Here is a 20,182-nt window from a genome sequence, read left to right on the forward strand (position 1 = left end):
AGAACTGGCTGCAATTTCAGAGACAGGTAAAACAATCTCTTGAAAATGGTTTATAAAAACCTCATCTACCACTCTTAATAAAAGGCTGTAAGAACAGAAAGGGATTATAAAAATCAAAGTTAACTTTTGTTTTGAAATTTTATTAGATCTTGACACAAAATTGTTACAGCAGCTTGTGGTCTTTCTTCATAAGGGAATGTTGATAGCAAATAAATTCTTTAACACATCATACAGTTTCAAAGGTCTAGAATCACTGCACAGGATTCTTTAAGAGAAGACTACATGCTAAAGTGACAGTCTTCATCCATGAATTTTTACCCCCCCACCCCAATTAAGGAACATTATCCTTTAAGACGATTTTAATATGTTCAGTTTCTAATACACAAACTGGCTAACCAAGGGAGGTTGATCGTCATTACCAAACACTACCACTTCACCAGCACAGAAGCCTGCTGCAAAAGGATTCCGGCAATACACAAGTGCAATCAGACAGCATACGATGCTGGTCCTAGCAATAAAACCACAGCAGAGCCCGACAACACCCTAACATGGGAAGAGTGTAAAGAGGCACAATGTGTCTAACAAAAGGTAAGATCAGGATAAAGTTCTGATCTCGCCCTTTGTCCCCAATCTGTAGGGTTTTTAATCAGAAGTCTACTGTGCAATACTGACATCTGTTGGATGGGGGAGTTGCCAAAAAAATTAAGTGCAGATATTGTCCATATCTATCTCCTCCACAGGGGCCCTTTTGGTAATAGGAATTGACAGTTCTTTACCCACATCTCAAAGTAATAACCGTTTAGTACATTCCAAGTCTGCTGGAAATAGAACAGCACAAAGAATTTAAAAACGAGAGATTCTGGAAAGTGATGCCAGTTAAGAGTACAGTCCTCATTTGTACTTCAGTGACAGAAAACTCCCTTTCCAGTCAATGATTCCAGGTGAACTCTCAACAGCACAGAATGGAGTCATTTTGTCAGTCCCTCGTAGTAACTCGTACCACAAACACAAGTGTGTAGTGTTCTCCATCCACGCCGGCTCTTCCCTCCTGCATCTAGGCAGGTACAGTTTAGACGGCCCCAATTATACCTTGGCTGCTGGCACCCGGCTACGTCTGAATCCATTTTCATGAAATCAGGGCCAGCACAATGTTCCAGGGACCAAACACACACATTGTCACATCTCAACATTGCTAACACGGGGACAAACGTTTTGGAGCAGGAGGTATTTTAGGTGGCTATTTCTCCAACCTGCTACTGGTCAACCTCATCTGGTAAGCCACATTATAAACAAAATAAAAAACAGGAACAAAACACCTTTGGATTTCCAGTTTCTTTGCTACATTCTAACTTCAGGAATGTGAAATTTCAGTGGACTTTACAAAGCACATCAGAGATCACTCATGGGGAGATGTTTAATAGACCTTTTTCTGGGGATGAACAGGAGCAGAGAGGACTAAGGAGTCAACACTTTTCAGCCCATGTTTTAGCTATTGTTAACAGAAGGTAAGGCCCAAGGCAGCTACCATAAGCAGAAACCCAGGAGTGTCCCAAACTCTTACCGGGTGCATACTGATTAGCTCTTATGATACCAAGGATGTTGATATTCAGGACCAAGTGAGCTTTAGAGTAGGAGGTACCTGCCTTCAGGTCCAACACCAGCCTCTGCTAAAAACATACACCTACTAAAGCAGACATATTCCACAGACAAGGGCCAAGGCAACCTCCTACGTTAACAAGTGCTGCTGCTAACATTCTGCTCCATATGGGAGGCAGGGTGTATTGGATTGCTGGGAACTGCTGAATAAATAACCCCCCAAACATGTCAGGATCTCACTGGGCTGGAAAGGGTTAACACCACAGTTGGTAAAAAGATACCAAATAAAAAAGGTAACATACAGCCTTAAAATGTCTAAACTGCAAACGATGGTGGAGTTAACTGAAAAGCACGTGCCCCGAGATAGTACATGCGTACGAGGGAGAAACGTAACACTTGAATCTGTCTTACACTTTTTTAAGTGCATCTCTTGTAGTTGCAATATTTATAAAGACTATTCAGCACTTTGATAATGTCTCTTTCATCTCATCCAGCAAGTTGCTCAGCAGGGTGGAATCATTACATTTTCCGTCAACAGATACTGAATTCTCTCCCTTTAAAAAAAGAGCCAGTCAGTTACTAAAGAAGGGGCTAAGGGCACAATTCTACTCCCAGAGGAGTCAGTGGGAGCCAAGGCAGGCCCTAGGTCTGTTCTTTGGGAGGGTGATAGGCAGTGGCGGATTAGCCACTGAGCCGATCGGGACCTGTGCCCAGAGGCCCTGGCCAACTGGGGTGCCCTGGCCGCTGGGGGAAGCCCCCGTGCCCCGACCCTGCTCTGTGGCAGCAGCACCAGGCGGGGGAATCTCTAGCGCCCCCAGACCCCATCGGAAGCCGCAGGACAAGGGAAGCCCCCCCCACAACCAATCCCCAGCAGAAGCTGCAGGGCAGGCAGAAGCCCCAGCACCCTGACCCTGGCACCCCGCAGAAGTGCAGGGGGTGGGGGGAGAAGGAGTACCATCACCTGGACCCCCACAGCGGCCCTGGGACTGGAGGAGCTCTCACTCCCTGCTGCATCCCGGGGACATGGTCAGAGTCTGAGCTACTCTGGTCTTTGGGGGGAGGGAAGTAAAAGGGGTTGCGGGGCTGCAGAATGAGGGGGCACCCTGGGTGGAAAGGGGTGGAATGGGGGCAGGGGCCCCCCAACTTGCTCTGGCCCAGGGCCCCAGGAAACCTTAATTCACCTCTGGTGAGAGGATGTGCTCTGCACAACGGTACTGGCCCCTGTTCATTCAGACACAGGACAGAGGTTTGTCCATGTTAGCCCAGGCAGTACAGGGCACAAGGGGCTCACCAGGATCCCTCCCAAGCAGTTGGGCTGGCTGAATGAAGCCACCCTGAATCCCACCCTCTTAAGATTTTTATGAACTGGGAATATTTCCACCTTTGCCTTAAACCAGTAAAAAGGCTCCCAGATAAGCTAGTTTCCACCTGACTGCACCATTGCAGAGCCCTATGGGGCACTCACCTTTTTTACCAGTAGGCAGACATGATGGCCTTGGATAGAACGACTGTACATTGATGCACAAGAGTCAACTCGTTCCACAACTACAGAAGAAAGCAGCCATTTTTATTTAACAGCCTTTTCTACCTTCTCCTCAAAAGAGTAAATACAGCCGCTGTCTGGGGCCATCCTGCTGACAGCGACCTGCCCCAGGAGTTACGGTAGGATGCCTTAACCGTCTATTCGCTTGTTCAAATGTTTGGGTTATTTTGGTATATTAAGTTTAATGATGATGTGACTTCACAAAACTGACCTTCCTGCAGCAAAGAGCAGATTTATCCAAAAGCTGTAAATTTAGCCTAACCAATGCTGGCCATTTTAAAGCCAAGCAGCTTTGGTGAAGAATTGCTGGGCCCCAGGATGTGGTGAAGACATTCCACTTTAGTTTAGTCATTTAGAATTTGCAATTACTCCAATATATAAAGCTAAATTCTTCCCATTCCAATTAGTTTTAGTGCTGGTGAAAGATCAGATTGACAGCACTGGAGGCTGAGATATTCTCTCCACAGAGCCAGCAGCACTGGCTCCCAATGTGCCTCACTGAACTGGACAAACTATATGGATCCAATCGAATTGTTCAGGCTTTAATTAGTTCCTTCCGGACAGGGACACCTGTCTACTAAAACAGGGCCAAGATGCCTTCCTCCAAACTGGTTTCAGCTGGACTGAATTTGAATCAATGATCTAGAGCCAAACAGCATCTACCTTCCCTAGGCCAAGCTAGTCCCTTAAGTAGTAATTTCGGAACAAGAAACCTTGAAGCAGGTTCTGTGTTAGGAACTCACCTGAAAAATGATGATAAAAACAAATCTTTGCTAGTAGATGTTGGAAAGAAATGCTGATTCCATCTACTTTTATAGAACTCATATGCAGATCCCCAGACTCCAGCAGCTTGGCAAAAGCATCACTGCAAAAACATGGAGGAGAGATCATGGTATGCACTTAGGCTACACGCCCATACTAAACTCTTTCATGACAGCACCATGCAGGCTTTAGTAAGTCTAATAGTGAGGCAGCTCATATACAATTAAGATCTAGCAGGAGACTCAGGTTTAGGAGTGGAACAGGGATATACCCTCCAGTCTGTCTCAGGGTATCCCTATGATCTCTGAAACAGGGAGAAAGAGAAAAATGCAAGGCTTACTCAGCAACCTACTTTGCTAGCCCACCACGATACACGTTGTGGTGTCGGGATAAAGGGGGGTGGGAGGACATATGTTTTAAGTAAGGAGTAGGGTACATTTTCCCCAGAACAAAGTACGAACAGAAGCAACCACTGGCTGGGAAAGTCAGGAACATGCTGCACTTCTTGCAAAGCCGGCCCACAGCCAAAGCTTCATGTGGGTGGCAAAGGCCCCAATGCCACGAGGTGCAGAGGGGATGTTGGAGCCCCCTCAGGTGGCACTTACCTATAGCAAGGCGTTGTGATCAAGTATGAAGCGCAACTGAAGTGCAATTTGAAATCTAGTTTTTCATGGGTTGAACCTTCATCATTCTGCAAAAGGTCAAAGGAAAGGAGATGAAGGGGAGCCCGGAGACAGCAAGAGAAGGCGCCTACCCCCAACCTACCACGCACAGGCCTGGATGAGATTTCACTGACTCTCTCTCAGGTTTAGCATCCCCATTAAGGCTCACGCCTGAAGGGCTCCCTGGGGACTGAGGGGTGGAGTTACTGCCATGATTAGGGAATTTGACTTTGGGCCACCCAGCGTATTTAGAGAGAGGAGTTTGAATTTTTTGCCTATGCACGTAGAGGAGTTAAAGGACAGTTTAAACACAGTGAGCCAGACGGATCTGGCCAAGTTTGAAACTCCATGTCCCGTTGAAATAAAGGTTGAACAGACTGAATTTGATCTATCTCACTGAGATCGACTTTCACAATGTGGGAAGCAGCCTGAGAAGCAAACTAACATTTCCTGTTCCCCATCCTAAGAAAAGGGTGGATTTGCAACAAAGCTTATAAAAAATAGAAAATTGAGACAACGATGGCTCTCTCAGAGTTGGCCATCTACTTGGATTTGGGGCTGTAGCTTTATGTTCAAATACTTCACTAATGTGACTATTTGTTGCCATTAGAGTAGAAACAGCATATTTTGAAAGGCCAAAGCTTGGTACTTAAACCTCTTCAGCCAGCTCCACTCTTGCTCTCAGCATTACACCCAATTACTAGCCATTTTTCCAGCCCTTAGAGCTATGGAGCCTAAGTGTCAGTGTAGAACTGATCAGGGAAAGCTGAAGTCAGAAAGAACAGCCCCTGGGCTGCATCTCCTGCTGGCTGGCTGGCCAGTGACATTGAGACTGACCTCCCCTCCTTCCCAGGCAGATGTCTCCCTGCAACAAGCCGCTAGCTGACAACGCAATCTGAAAACTGTTACACGCTGCCAGGAGTGACACTTCAGGACATGCCCGTTTTATATTCGGGATGCTTTTTGCACATCAGGTAAACTACTTCTCAGGTTGCACAATGGGCTGGTGTAGCAGAAGTGAAATGATGCTTCGGAGGAGCCCTAAAGCAGTGCCTTCTGTCCATGTCAGGCTCCCTTACGCAGTTCTAAAGGAAGGCGGAAGTAGAGAGTTTAAAGCTGCACTTACTTTCACTATAAAGGACAACGTTCCTTTTAGCTTCTGAGCCATAACAATGCTCTGAAGAGTAAACACAAACTGGGCTTCGTTAGAGATTCCTAGTGTGAAAAGAGGAGAGGGTGGAGTGAGGACACAAAAAGTGACTTGTGTCTCTTTATTATGTGGCTAAGATTTTAGTCATTAGTATTATGCATCAGCACGGGAGATAGGCACTGAGCTTAACCAATGCCTGGTTCTGAACCCCGACTGAGGTTGGGATTTTCAAAGGAGCCGAAGGGGGTTATGCAGCCAACTCAGAAAATTAATAGGATTTGGGCACCTAACTCCTTTGGGTCACTGAAAACCCCAGCCTAAAGCCGATTACCACCATTAGCTGATATCTGTCCAATGACCCCTCCTGGCAGAATATTTCACAATGGCGATATAGTAGATTCAACTTACTGGCAACTGCTGCCACTGTTACAATGGAATTCAGATACTGGTAATGGCATGCCACTTACTAGCAACTTTCTTTTAAAAATAAAAAGCTTCACCAGCAGGCATGTTTGTGAGGCTGCAGCCAGGGAAAGAAGTGCTGGGATGTGCCCTTCCTGTCTGCAGCCCTGTAAACCTGTCTGCAGCTGGTGCTCAGACCCTCTCAGTGCTTCCTTCTGGGGCTGCAGCCTGGCAAACCTGCCTGCGGCTGGAACCACACAGGAGGTAAGGGGACGCAGGCTGGGAGGGGAGGCTGTGGCAGGGCAACAGCAGGACTGCATCCCAGACTGGAGCTGCATGGGACCTCTCCCTGCACTCTCCAGGCTGCACCCTGCCGGGAGGCAGCACACAGTGAAGGAAGCACTGGGACATGCTGAGCTCTGACCACTAGAGAATGTAGGGAGAAGTACGGTGCAGCCCCCATGCACTCCCATCATCCCTGCTCCCTATAGAAAGCCCCAGCATCTGGGCTGCAGCACCCAGGCCTGCAGCTACCCTACCCACAAGCAGGTTTGCAGGGCTGCACCTAGGGAAGTCACATCCCAGAGTTGCAGCTTCCTTCCCTGACTGCTACCTTGCAAATGTGCCTTCTGCCAATTAGCAACTGCCTGATAATAGCAACCTTATTGATGGCAACCGAGGAGTTAAGCAGAATCTACTGTCCTATACTTATTTACATGTAATAGTCTGCAGTGAAAGCACTTTACAAATATTAAATATGAGAGGGATGTTCCTATTTCTCATGCTTAGCTGTTAAAAAAATCCACTACATAGGCTTGCATGTTAACAGTATGTAACAGTATTACTCCTTTGCCCTTCAATAGCGCTTTCCATTCACCCATCTGAAAGCACTGTAGTCTTGCTAATCCTCAATACTCCTATGAGGGAATTAACCCCCAATTTACCAGGGATGAAACTGAGGCCCAATGCAGTTCAGTGCCTCAGAGCAGCCAACCCCTGTGATCTTATCACGCGTCTGCAATCTTCGGTGTAAATTTAAGACCTGGATTCAGGTGATGAGGTGAGAACCTCAGCTTTCATGGTAGCAGAGAAAAGCTTGAGAACGTGCAACCTAAAGGTTCAGCACCCAGAAAGCAAACAGCCCCATATTATTAAAAAATAATAATTTTTAAGCCAAGTCATTTTTGAGTGTTTGAGGTGGGCAGCCCTGATGACATCCACAGTACATCGTCTGTGTCAGAGCCAGGAAAGAACACAGGTAGCCTGATTCCCAGTCCTATGTATTAGCCACTCGGTAGCACAGTCTACCATTACCTGAAAGTACAGTTACTGGAGCGTGGGCACATCTCCAGTGAAGCTGAGGGTCTACCTAGCATGCAGACTAAGCATCACCACCAGCTACTTTCTGAAAAGTAGCAAGTAGCTCAGTTAGTCTCCCCACGAGAGGGCAGCATGGGACTAGACATACTGAGACCCACAGACAGAGCTGAAGACTGGCCATACCAGGGGGCAGCTGGAACGGCACAGGTATCCCATCATGTACCGATGACCCTTCTGGCCGCAGCATTTTAGCGTTGAGAGAGTCCAGGACATTTAATTCCATACTTTTCAGGAAGCTAGTACTCTTGTTTTCAAAGATCACGGAGACAGTGACTTGACTATCATTCTGGAGATTTCCTTGAATGTCATATGTCTGTGAACGAAGAAATCACAGGGAAGCTTTAGAAGCTGCCTACTGTACACATTGACAGGTTCCAGAGAGCAGTGGATTAAACACAATTTAGGGATTACACACATCCCTACCGCTGGTCAGTGTTGAGGCTTCATTTAACTGCACTGCAGGACATTCAAGCAGTTGGATTTACCCATACTTTTGTGCTGATAACTAAAAGGACAGGGATGGATCTTGCTATGGACGTATCTGCCTGATAGTTTCTAGCTGCAGGAATTGGGATGGTTCTCTAGTTATATGTTGCTTATGCAAAACCGATGCATCTGTAAGTTGTCCCAGGGCTCTCTCTCAAAAGTGCTGAGAAATTGTAAGCGGGAGAGAAGTTAGAGAGACACACTAACAACTGAGTTACTCACCATTTTAATGTATGAATTTTCAGCAAGAAGGCAGTAACTGGACATAGGCTGAAAAACAAGCACAAAGTTATACAAAGAGCCATGTGTATGAAAGAGAACTCAACTCTACAAAGCAAGCAGACCTCCCTCCCAGGCATAATTCTGAACAGAGGGGCATTTGCTTGCACTTAACTGTAATAGCTCTGCCAGAGTACGAGAATATCTAAGTTCAAGTTCGAGTGTCAACAGCAGTCAACTATTGCAGGCAGCACAGAAACCTGTTTACATTTAAGGGGCTCCTAATATGAAGAAAATAATTCACTGATTTCCCTTGCACAAGGGAATAAGCTTAAATCAAGCCTGAGGCCTTGTCTGGGCTTGCAGTGGCATGCAGGGTATGTACAGCTGAACGCCACAGTGAAAGGCACCTGGTGGGGGAGGCAGGAGAGAAAGGCTCCAGAAGAAGTGAGCTGCTGGAGCCTTTCCTTGCTGGCAGTGGGACACTAAAAATAGCAGTGTAGACATGAGAGGCATTGGAGAGCCACGAAGGGTACACAGGGATCTGGTGTGTATGTATTCTTCTCACCTACGCACTGCCTCACCATCTACACTTATTTATACCCGTGCTGAGTGTGCACTGTCCATACACTATACGGTGCTGTAAGTGTAGTCCTACCCCGAGAGGTAAAGCAAATCAAGAGCTCATATTAATCATGTTGGAAGAGGCAGAAATAGTAGTTGAAATAGGAGACACGCCCCAAGGGAAGCCACCTACGATGGGCTCACTGATAAACACAACCAGCTCAGCAAAAGCCCCTCAGAAAGAGAGTGCTTAATGCAGACATTGTTGGCAACCAGCCCTAGAAATTGCCGCTTCATTTCCACATGCCTCTGAGCAGTCCTGAACACCAAGGTTTTCAGGCATAGTTTCTCTCTCTATTTCCAATGTGAAGTGAGTTTTCCAAGCAGCAAATGGGAAACATTTGCTTAGTTGAAACATCCTCTAACTCTGAGGAGGAAAGGATGTTCGGCTAGAACAGCGCCAGGGCGTGGTTCCCAAGCTACAGTCTGTGGACAGCTGGCTGGTCACATGATGGCTCCTCCTCACTTTGCAGGAAGAGACAGCTAAAAATACATTAAACCCTCTAATTATCCATAGAAGGGAATTCTGTAGTTGCCACAAGGTCATCTGATTGCCTATGGGAGGGTCTATAAGACATGGGGAAAGATAAGATGCTGGGGAAATAGGTACAAGTGCAGCTCTGGTATAATGTAGCAAACACACCTCCCTCGCGACCCTAAAGCCAGAGCTGCACAACTCCTCACCGGTAGTGGTTCATCATCTAGTGTTCCATTCTGTACTGACTCTGCTGGTTCCTCCTCACTGGGATGATGCTTCTTCTTGGATTTCTTTTTGTCCTTGGATTTCTCCTCCTTCTCCTTCTTGTGCTTTTTCTTCCTATGCCTGGAGGATTTCTACCATGCAACGGAAACAAGCGTCAGCAACATGCTCTTAAAAACTACCATTGTTTCCCTAGTACTAACACCTCAACTCTAGGCTCCTGCTCTACACCTCAGGAATAATCCTCTGTTCTGGGTTTCCAGTGTGCCACTGCTACCTGCCTCCTAGCTGCAAATGCTTCAAGCCCAAGGCAGCGCGGGACAAGCAGAGGTCTGACTCTGAAACTGGAACATGTGGCCATGGGTGGAAGCTCAGTGTTGAACATGGTCAGTTAATTGCCCCTTTGCTACGAGGCATAACCCAGCCACTTACTATTGGGGGTTCAGAGATCCTTTGGGACAGGTTATCCTACCACTGCCTACCGCAAAGCTTCTCGCACCGTTCTGTGAAGCAGTTGTACTGGTCACTGTTGCTAGCAGGATACTGGACCAGATGGAGCAGTGGTTTGATCCAGTCTGGTAGTACTTACGTTGAGATCAAGACTGCTGGTGTCAATTCTTTAACCACTCACCTTTCCTTCATCATCGTCCTCTTCTTGCTCTTCCTTCTTTGCGTCTTCATTCTCCTCAGGTTCACCTAGGACAGGGCTCCCTTCAGGCTCAGTCTGGACAGGAAGCAATCAGAAGGGCTATGACACTAACTGAATGCAGATAACGCAAACAATTAAGTCCTGGGTAGAATGGATCAATTACTGCTGTACTATCTTAGAGCTGTTGTTATTAAAGATCTGCTAACATGTTTGTTTCAGGGGTTTAGGACTTGGGACAAGGCAGCTGCTCCAGGACAGGACACACAAGGTCTCATCCTAGAAACAAGCCTGCTAAAAATCCCCATTCCTCTCCCTCCTTAAAGATGTCAGTTGAAAGTGTAACAGTAGGTTCCTTTTTTAAAACCTTGCCTATGTCTGAAGCCGTTACTATTGCTAGCTCTGATTCCACACTGCAAAGCAAGGCTTTGGCCAGTAATCTAATGGCAAACTCTTTACGGCCTAGGATTGGTAACCCCTCTCCCTGTTTTGTCTTGTTACTGCTAAGCTCTGGGGGACCTAGACATGCCACGAACACTGCAATATCCCTAAAGAATGGGATGCAGTGAGGATGGAACCCACCTTACAAACCCAGGTTTCCTTGACCTGCACGTTTCCAGACTCTCTCAGCTCATTAAATTAGTCTGGAGGGATTAGTGACATGCTGTACATAATGTAAGTAGCTGACTCAGCATACCCCTTTATTTCCATGCATTTACAGGTGCTTTTCAAACCCACAGATCTCCCTCTGTAGTTGGGCTTGAAGTCTCACCCCACAGAGCAATTGTGAATTGGAAGGGACTAACTTCCACTACCTTATAGCAAAGGGATCCTGGTAGGACCATCAGAAGGAGCTGGAGCCCTCATCTCCCTTCCCTCTTTGCACTAACACTGGAGTTCATTTCAGAGCTTGCAACTGTACTTTCAACCGCAAGGAAAAGCTTTTTTGAGGGGCCTACTAAGAGACCTACCTGTGTCTGTGTAATGGAGGAGGGTGGTGGAGCAGTGGAGAGCCAGAAATCCAAGTCTTCCCCCTGACACACACCAAAGCAAACAAACCTTTACCACTGCATTAACATTAGTCTGTGGATTTACGTTTTAACATTTGCATTGTATTGCTTTCATGTACAGCCACAGAGCAAGTCGCTTGAAATGGAAGATGCTGCAATAGGTGTAGAAATGGGTAGAACAGACGGCTCTGGGGCCTTGAAAAGTGAGCTCACGACCCATTTCACCTCTAGCTCACACTTCAAACCTGGCCCTGGTTGGAAGTAACCACAAATCTATCATTTGATGGCCCCCATGAAATCAGTTGGTCAAATCCAGCTTCTAGAAGATGTGTTTCCACTTCATAAAGCCATCAGCACAATTAGCTTTAAATAGCACTTTTGTACGCAGTCTCAGCAGAGAGGCTCAGAACAAGTCAGTCTGCAGGCTGGAGTACCCTCTTATCCCCACAAGTGGTCTCTCTAGGTCAGACCAGGGACACTGGCTGCCATGTCTGGGGAAACTCGTGCCACTGCTGTTCTCACCAAAACTGGTCTGTGCAGAGAATATTTGAGTCTTCAGAGCAGCAGCCAACAACTGGTGTCAACTTTTGCCAGCAGGAAATTCACTTAATTTTCTAAATATAAAAATGGGGTTCAAGTGGTGATTTCCCTGCTAAAGCAGCTCACTGTATTGACATATCTTCATTAGATCTGTGTTGGGGAGGAGTTAGGTGAGTTCTGCCAGGGGGAGAGTTTTGCAGGCTGTCAAGTAGCTCTTTACTTTATTTTTGTACTTGTAACTTGTGGCAGGGGCACCTAGGCAGGTATGGCTTTTATTACTGTAGAAATCCAAGGAAGTGAAACAAAGTAAAAATAATCAGCTGTGTGTGTCCTAGTACCAGTCACAACTGACCACTGACATGGAAAATACCTGGCAGTATATGGTTTACAGCAGCACGTTTGAAACACAGGACATTTCTTAGATGATTACCTTTTTGCTTTCTTCAGCCACCTTTTTTTCTCTCTCTTTCTTCTTTTCTTTCTCTCTTTCTTTTTCTTTGTGTTTCTTTTCCTTCTTTTTGGGTTTCTTGCTCTTTTTTCCTACTAAGGGAGCTTCTGTGTCTGGCGATTTCAGATTCTCAGCATTTCTGTGTCTCTGCACAGGCAGCTTCTCACTATCCGCTAAGGGTCTTAAAAAAAGATGATTAGTTACCTTCCAGTGAAGGCCGGCAGTTTACCTGTTGCACAGAGCACTTACTAGATTCCCAGACAAATTTCTCCTCCCCTCCCCTCACGCCCACTCCACCTCAAAAAAGATCATGCAGAATTCTCCTAAGATCACCTACCAAAAAAAAAAATCCCAACTGACCCATACTTCAGAATCCCAATAAAGGCTCATTTATGCAACCACACAGACGGTGCCTCCAGGCATCAAAAGTTAGATTAAAATATTTTGCTGGCTACTGTGAGCTGTCAGCCCTGGGCACTTAAATACCCTTAAAAGACAGTGACGCACTTGCAGATTAAATAATGCTTACTGAAGAACTGAAAACACACACACACACACAGAGCATTCATTATGTTGCAAACCTATGAAATTATCCTTGAGGAACCAGTGAAGATGTAAAATAGGAAGAAACATTTGCAATAGAAATGTGACAAGCCAAGCAATGAATTGTATCTTATGAAGTAATAGCCTGACTCAAACAAATCCCCAGGACAAGGACTCAATGTTTCTTGTATTTGAACCTCTGTACAGGATCGCTATGATTGCAAATGGAGTTCTCTTAGCATTACTTAGAAGCAATTTCATTTTGGAAGGTTGTGCTGTGAATCACAAGCCCCAGCATTAAAATTAAAATGACTTTGCACTCTAAACTGGAACACCCATATCGCAACAGAATTGAGCTGAATAGCTTGGTTTTATATTCTATGCCCAGAGACAAATATAATATCAGCTTCCCTGGTACTGTCATACTAAGGTGAGACAGTTGAGAGAGAGAGTGTCCACAGACGACCAGGGCCTGCTGATAGTGGGGAGGCAGGGTGAGGGCAGCCGGCTTCTGCAGTGTTACTGAGCATGCTAAGTACAAGCCAAGCAGCATATCTGGGCAGGAACCTGACCCCCACATACATCGCCTCTACATGGACTGTTGCATTCAGATTTGTGTTTTTGTTCCATGTTGATTCGCATGTTTGTTGAGCAGCAAGCACAAGGTCAGGAAGATTCTGGACGAAGGACTGGACTTGATCTAACTTTACTTCAAAACACAGACACTGTAAAGCAACAGGATCATGTCTGACCAAGCAGTCAACAGATCTCAGTCTTAAAACACTTTCATGTGTAGTTGTACAGTGACAGAGGTCATGGCTCAAAGAAAGCCAGTAAGGATTCACAGATATTAAGGTCAGAAGGGACCATTATGATCATCTAGTCTGACCTCCTGGGGGAGTCTCATTCATATTTTGTGGGCAATGGTTCTAATACATCCATGATCCTAGAGAGGTTCACATTGCTCACTGATATCAACCAGCCTTTCAAAGACCATCAACTTTGTGAGATATGCTTACCTGGTAGGCTTCCCTGAAATCAGACTGTGTGTGTGTGAGTGGTACAGACATAGCAGTGCAAGCAGAGGGAGAAAGAGAGAGAGGACAGAGATATGAAAAAACATGACAGAAGAGCACAATGACTGTGTGTAAATGGGAAGACCATGAATAGAAATGGTGACAAGGCCCAATGACACCTCCCGGAACACTCCATTAGAAACGGCTCGGCTTAGTGTTTTCCATACTGGTCTGTTTAGCCTTTGCATGCAACCAGGATCTTTCCTGTTAGGAATTCATTTCCTACTTATTCCTCTTGGAGTCAAACAGAAAGAAGACTACTTCATGAAGAAACAGATGAGTTCCTTAAGAAGTCTGTTCTCCCCCATTTTTTTTTACTGTCCCAAAGGGAAACGTAGAGCAGGCTCTGAACAGAACAGCCGTCAACGTTCTGCAGGAGGCATCAGTGGGTCCTAAACTAGCAACTACAATGAATCCAATATCGTGATTCTCCAGAACAGCAGAAAAACGGCCACAGGCAACATTTTATAATTGGCCTCCGATGGTAGCTATTAAATGCCCTTTGGGGGTTTAAGATTTCCAGCAGGGCACATGAGGATCCCAGCATTCTACTGCTCCCTACTCAATGGGCTGGGATAGATTGGCTGGTGGAAGGAGTTGCCAGCCCCATCAGCTGACCTGCTCTCCAATAAAGCATTTTGAAGAACTACTGGGAAGACACACAAAGGAAGAGCAACTGCTTAGTACATGTGTAATAGTTATAAGCGTGACTCTCCCCATTTCCCATTCCTCCCAGCACCCAAACAGGAATCCAGCCATGCTCTTAACTACTACTAATAGCAGAGCTGATTCACTACATTCCTTGCACCTGGTCTCTGAAATCCCAGAAGAAACAAGTTATTTGTATGTGTGGTGGTTTTCCGATGTGCACAGATTAGGCCGGGGTGGGTGAAGACTGATGGGCTTTGCCACATTGGCTTTCGCATTTAGTGCAAGCAGAACCTAGACCCTACGGTAGGAGCTTTAATCACCGTAACCTTTGTAGGCCTGCACTGACCTCCAAGACCCTCATGTAACCAGGCTAACAGGCAAGAAAACCCACATATCACAGTTTTGTACTTACTTATCCAGATCAATATCAAGTGCCTTATATGGATCATTGGGATCTTTGTCATCCTCATCACTGGGCAACGCATTCTAGTTGGGTGAGGAGGGAAAGAAAAACTGACTGTCCACTGAAGACACAAGCAGAGCACAATTCCAAAACTAGAACAGTCTCATCCCAAATTCAATCTCACTGGATTGATACAAGTGACACAGGCCTCCTTACACAGTTAGACATGAGGAGTCACAAATTGTACAATTTAATCCAGCATTCAGGCATTTATCAGATGAATTTGAAGTAGGACTATTTTTCATAAACCCCAGTATTTCAGTTACCGATGAATCTGGCTTTGATTGGAACACAGATTACAGGCACAAGCAGGTACAATTAACTATATTAGCAGAAAGCCTGCTGACTGGGATGACAGTTAAACTCAGAGTGAAGCAGTGAGGCACAATAAATGAAAAGGCTACGTGGGCAGCATTATTTCTACAGGAGACATATACTGTGGGTTTAATATCAGTCATTCGTTTTTCTGTTGGGTCAACTGCAGCCTTTGGCTATGTGCACCAATAGATTTCCCATCCCTTTAACAGGCAGGTAAAGGTTTCCCTGGGGAAGCAGCATATGTTGCTATTCAACCAGCTTTACAAAGAAGTCAGGACCCACACGTCACAATGACGCAGTGAGGCTGACATTAGGGAAATGGGGAACCTTAACATATGCCTTGGTGGGATGCAAACAAGTCCCACAGCTCAGACGATTGAATAGGCAACTGACCTCTGGCATCTCCTCCGTGATGATGTCCACGTGCTGGGCTGGGGCAATGTCCTCGTCGCTCTCTGTGTGCAGGGAGTTATGGCGGCGATGTTTGCCTTTCTTCTCTTTTTTCTGTTTTTTCTTTTTCTTGTCTTTCTCTAGCTTCTGTTTATGCCTCCTCTCCTCCTCCAGTTTCACATACTGGTCAGACATGGGCATTCCTGAACACATGGACACAAGTTGCTCTCAGGTGAGAGTTGCTTACAGGTTGACCGTCGCATTAGAAAGTTAGGAGGTAACATTTGTTTTGCCCCCTGACTTGGAATCCCAAAGGATCAAAGCCCCACACTACCCTTTCACCTCCCAGCTGTCCACAGTCCCTTCAATAAAAGCCTCCTCCAACCAACTTCACACCCCTTCGCAAGCCAGTGGACAAAATTCTGCTCCCATTCTCATCCACAACTGTTGCTGACTTTATTGTGAGTTAGACAGATCACTGAAGGAAGAATCTGGCCTTGAGACTACTCTCAATCTGAACATTTGACAGCATTTTTCATATCCTTGGGAAACGCTTTGCTGAATCCTAGGCGAACATTAAGGCTGTAAACCTGGTATGAAAGAAGTCACTTGCGCAAGGCTGCTGAGTATTTAGAAATTCTCTACCATATGCTGCACTTCCGCCATAGTTTTTCAGTTCTATATCCGCCAGCCATTCAGAAGCGGCCTACAGCTCAAATTCACTTTATCTCCAATCCATCAGCTCTGGTCACAGCCTTTTGTCTCAGATATTAAATTGCAGAGCGTGGACATTCTGAAGATGAATGTTTCCTGACAGAATATTGGTTTGTTCTCATATTATGCAGTCAGCCTCTGTATTACACCTAACAGTAGGGTTATTTTATTATTTGTCTGAACTTAACACTTTAAGGAAGACTTGCCTTACATTGCACAGGACAGTGGAAACTATGGTTCTTAGTTTAATAGCTGTAGCTTCCAGCACACTCAGAAGTGACAGCCAATGTGGGAACTTGACATGCAAGACTAAAGTTGTTCCCTATCCTCTAAAATGGAGAGGAAGTTACTATTCTTTTGTTGCTGAACTATTAAATTCTTCATCTCCAATTTGAAATTGGTTTGGTCAATGTGCTCACCTGGAACTTTTAAGGGAACAGAAAGGTCTATCTGGACCACAGGTATATGCTCCACACCTGGGGTGTCTTGGTATTGCTGGGAAAATGGAAGATTCGACACATTAGTATAGACTCTACAACAGGAGAGCATACTGAGCTATTGTCTCTCATTTCAAAGCTTGATTAGGTACATCAGCATATGCTGATGTTCAACCAAACAAGAAATCAATTCTGATGTATTACATTTTGAGTGTCTTCAACATTTGAAAATGTCTCCATCATATAGAAATAGTAAACATAAATAACAGTTTAACCTGTGAACATTTCAAAGGGCAGATTAAATAAGACCTCCTGAAAAACTATTTGGCTCATTGGTGCTAATCAAGTAGCAATAGGTGCATATGAAATGTGATTGTTTTAACATTACTTGTTCCATCCAAGAAAAGCACTGAACTGATTGAGAAAAACCACGTGAGGAAGTTTCTATTGCTTACCACCTCAAAGGTAAATGCTGAGGTCCAGGACATGGGAAACGGGGCAGTGGAGAAAGCCCCAGCCCGGGAGAAGTGGGGGAAAGAAAGAAGAGACTAAAAGAAGGGAGAGGCAGCAAATCAATTTAATTAATGCTTCTTTGATGCTTTTGGTCCAGAGAACAGACACATTGTGCGTGCATTCAAGCCAGCCAGTCTGATGAATTAACTGCTGAGTTCACTGCTGCTGACAATACCAGGTGCACTCATCTACCTCCCCCTACCTCCACCGCTCACCAAGCTCAGTTTTTGGCAATTTGCATAGCTGCCATGTTGCCAAGTGTATTCACTGGATCATTCCATTGCTTTCAACAGAATGTCCAACTGCCTGCACAGGAATTTTGGGGGGAGGGAGAGGGAGAGGGAAAGAAGTTTAGATTAAATCAATTATCCTGATCTACAAAGGAAAACGTATCCAAATCACCAAGCCAGTGGATTCACTTGACTTGTCTTATTTTGCGTTCTTTGCAGCTATTTACTCCACTTTTACTGGCTGCTCTTCCGAGCTGGATTCTAAATTCTAGGCTTTACTTAAGAAGTTATTAAGATGATTCTCAACTTCTGTCTAAAAGGAACAGCAGCAATTACTGCTACAGCAGTTCCCAAACTGCAGCCTACTGGAGATCCATGGAGCACTGGCTGGTCACACTGTGCTGACTGTTTCAGCCAGCTGATTCTAGTGGTTTTCAGGCTCTTCAACACAAAGTAGACCTATAAATAGCTGGAGACAAGGAGGAGTCAGTCCCAGCTGCCTCTAGACTAGAGGCCAGTGCTATATTAAAGCAACCGATTGGAGATGCCCTCAGGAACCAAAGCTACTAGCAGGACAGAACAGTGATTCAGAAGAGAAGCAGACACAGCATTTGAGCATTATGCCCACAAAGCAGTGGGAGTAAAGGATGAAGTGGGCGGGGCAGCATGCACACAGCAGGGGAGAAGGGACCCAAACCACAGTAAAGCATGAGAGAAGAAGCGAGAGAAAGGACCAAGTAAACACAAGAAGGGAACAAGAAAGGGGACCAGCCAAGGCGGGAGGGGCAGATCTGGAGACCAAAAGGAGATGGTAATTTAAAAATTGTGCATTAAAGATCACCCTACATTAAATATCATCCTTATGATACTCTGCCATGGAAGCAATTGCTCCAGTTGCCACAACGATGTTAAGCTGTTAAGAGATCACAAATGGGGGAGAGGAAGTGGTTGGAGTGCTCCCAAAAAGGGGGAAGAGATCCACAAGACAGTCTATTAAGATGCGGCTATGAAAGTCGAGCGTCCTTGTACTGTTACATACACAGACAGCGAGAGAATTTTTTAACAAGCTAGACTTACCTTCTGCGGGGAAGGAGAGCTTTTAATATAAAATGGATTGTTTGCTTGTTCCTGTTTCCGGACTTCTCGGCGCTAAAAAAAGTATTTGTAGTTATAAATTTGAAGATTTTTCTCTGCTTTATTTCCAGACATTACAAAGTGTGTTCTTGCTGCATATTGGTAGCACTGCAAACAACTCTCAAGAGGCTCTGGGAAAATAACTGGGGTCTAAAGCTATCTAGTTCTCAAGTTTTGTAGTTGCAACAGATACTAGGAAACAGCTGATAGGGAGCACTAACCTACAAATATCCCTGCCCTCTATTCTTTGGCTTCTATGCTAGGAGAGATGTAAATTTCCTGAAGGCAACAAGGTTTTGATGTCAGTTAGGTTGCTTCTATCCCTGTTTTGCAGTTGTGGTGGGAAGAGGGAATTATTCCAGCCTAAAAAGTAATTCTTGATCAAATTGGAAAAATGCCAGAAGCAGGGAGTTATAAGCATGACAGTTCTCAGCTGCATTGCAAACAGGAATTGTTAAGAGTTGGCAAATTCTGGACAGGTTTCAGAGGAGGCACCTTGACTTCAACTCCTATTTAATCCCTACGTCTTCCTGTGGTACAAATAGCACATGTTGCAGAGATGGGTGGTGTACCAAAAGTGTGTGGGTACTCTCCTTCACAGTTTTTGTGAAAAAAATTGGTAACAAAGCCCAACACAGAACTCCCAATATTGATCATGTCCACCTCTAACAGACTTCGTACAATGCTACAAGCCTCAAAGTCAACTGCAAATTGAGGAGGGTTGCACATCTACAGTAAATAAAACCTACACTCCTATTTCAATCGAGTGACTCTCGACTGGATAGAGTACCAGGCATTTCCTTCTTTGATTTTATTTTTTTTAAATTTTTTAAAGTCTGTCCATCTTCTTGGCAGAAGTCAGTACAGTATATACCTGCAGAGCTTACTGGTTAGATTTTTCAGAAGACCTCAGCACACACAACTGGGGCCAAGTTTGGGAGAGATCTCAGCTCCCATTTAGACACAAAAGCAAGCCGCTAGACTTTCAGAAGAACTCTGCACATTGGCTGCTGAGTCCTTTGGAAAATCTGTTGCAAAAAAACTTTGCTCTCAGCTTGAAAGAGAAAAGCAGCATGGACCAAGACAACATTATTATTAGAAGTATGGATTTGCATACAGGCTCTGGAGCAGTTTGCAATGATTAAGCAGTTGAATGCAATGACTTCTATCCTTACTTGCTTTATAAGATGTTCCCAAGTGGGGAGAAAGGCATAGCTCCCATCTGAGTTATGCAGCTATGGCAACATTTCCAACTTCTCTAATGATGTTGGCAATACCACTTTATCACACTTTTTTAAATACATAAACTGTATTTTTATGTTCACTTACCCTGGCCAATTCTTCCTCATCAATCTCTGGCTGTCTATGTCTAGAATGCCTTTGCTCCTCATCATGGAAAATTGTTTTGGGTTTTTCATCTTCGGACTCACTATCTGATGGAGGCTCATTGATCCAGGCATCAAGGTCCAAACTGGCAACAAATGCAACAATTATAGACTCAGACTGGAAGGTCAGAATATATTTACTTACAACATATAGCTTTGT

The 20,182-nt window shown here is 45.1% G+C and overlaps 1 protein-coding gene across 3 annotated transcripts in view; it reads right to left on the reverse strand.

Annotated features, from left to right (window-relative positions):
- Positions 1 to 119: 119 nt before the first annotated feature.
- The window catches only part of AP3D1 (adaptor related protein complex 3 subunit delta 1), a 73,572-nt gene continuing 53,509 nt past the window's right edge, over positions 120 to 20,182 (reverse strand). For 2 of the 3 annotated variants that reach the window (XM_073324264.1, XM_073324266.1), the window contains 16 exons: positions 19,967 to 20,108; positions 18,581 to 18,652; positions 16,743 to 16,818; positions 15,613 to 15,812; positions 14,851 to 14,924; positions 12,151 to 12,349; positions 11,142 to 11,204; positions 10,156 to 10,248; positions 9,509 to 9,658; positions 8,204 to 8,251; positions 7,619 to 7,808; positions 5,690 to 5,778; positions 4,507 to 4,592; positions 3,883 to 4,004; positions 3,062 to 3,141; positions 120 to 2,150 (listed from right to left, as the gene is read on the reverse strand). In XM_073324264.1, the coding sequence (XP_073180365.1) occupies positions 2,055 to 2,150; positions 3,062 to 3,141; positions 3,883 to 4,004; positions 4,507 to 4,592; positions 5,690 to 5,778; positions 7,619 to 7,808; positions 8,204 to 8,251; positions 9,509 to 9,658; positions 10,156 to 10,248; positions 11,142 to 11,204; positions 12,151 to 12,349; positions 14,851 to 14,924; positions 15,613 to 15,812; positions 16,743 to 16,818; positions 18,581 to 18,652; positions 19,967 to 20,108 (1,780 nt within the window). In that variant the 3' untranslated portion in view covers positions 120 to 2,054. The remainder of the gene's footprint in view (positions 2,151 to 3,061; positions 3,142 to 3,882; positions 4,005 to 4,506; positions 4,593 to 5,689; positions 5,779 to 7,618; positions 7,809 to 8,203; positions 8,252 to 9,508; positions 9,659 to 10,155; positions 10,249 to 11,141; positions 11,205 to 12,150; positions 12,350 to 14,850; positions 14,925 to 15,612; positions 15,813 to 16,742; positions 16,819 to 18,580; positions 18,653 to 19,966; positions 20,109 to 20,182) is intronic. The other variant, XM_073324263.1, reaches the window with a different exon arrangement.

The sequence above is a fragment of the Lepidochelys kempii genome, chromosome 25, assembly GCF_965140265.1.
Source record: "Lepidochelys kempii isolate rLepKem1 chromosome 25, rLepKem1.hap2, whole genome shotgun sequence".
Classification (NCBI taxonomy): Eukaryota; Metazoa; Chordata; order Testudines; family Cheloniidae; genus Lepidochelys; species Lepidochelys kempii.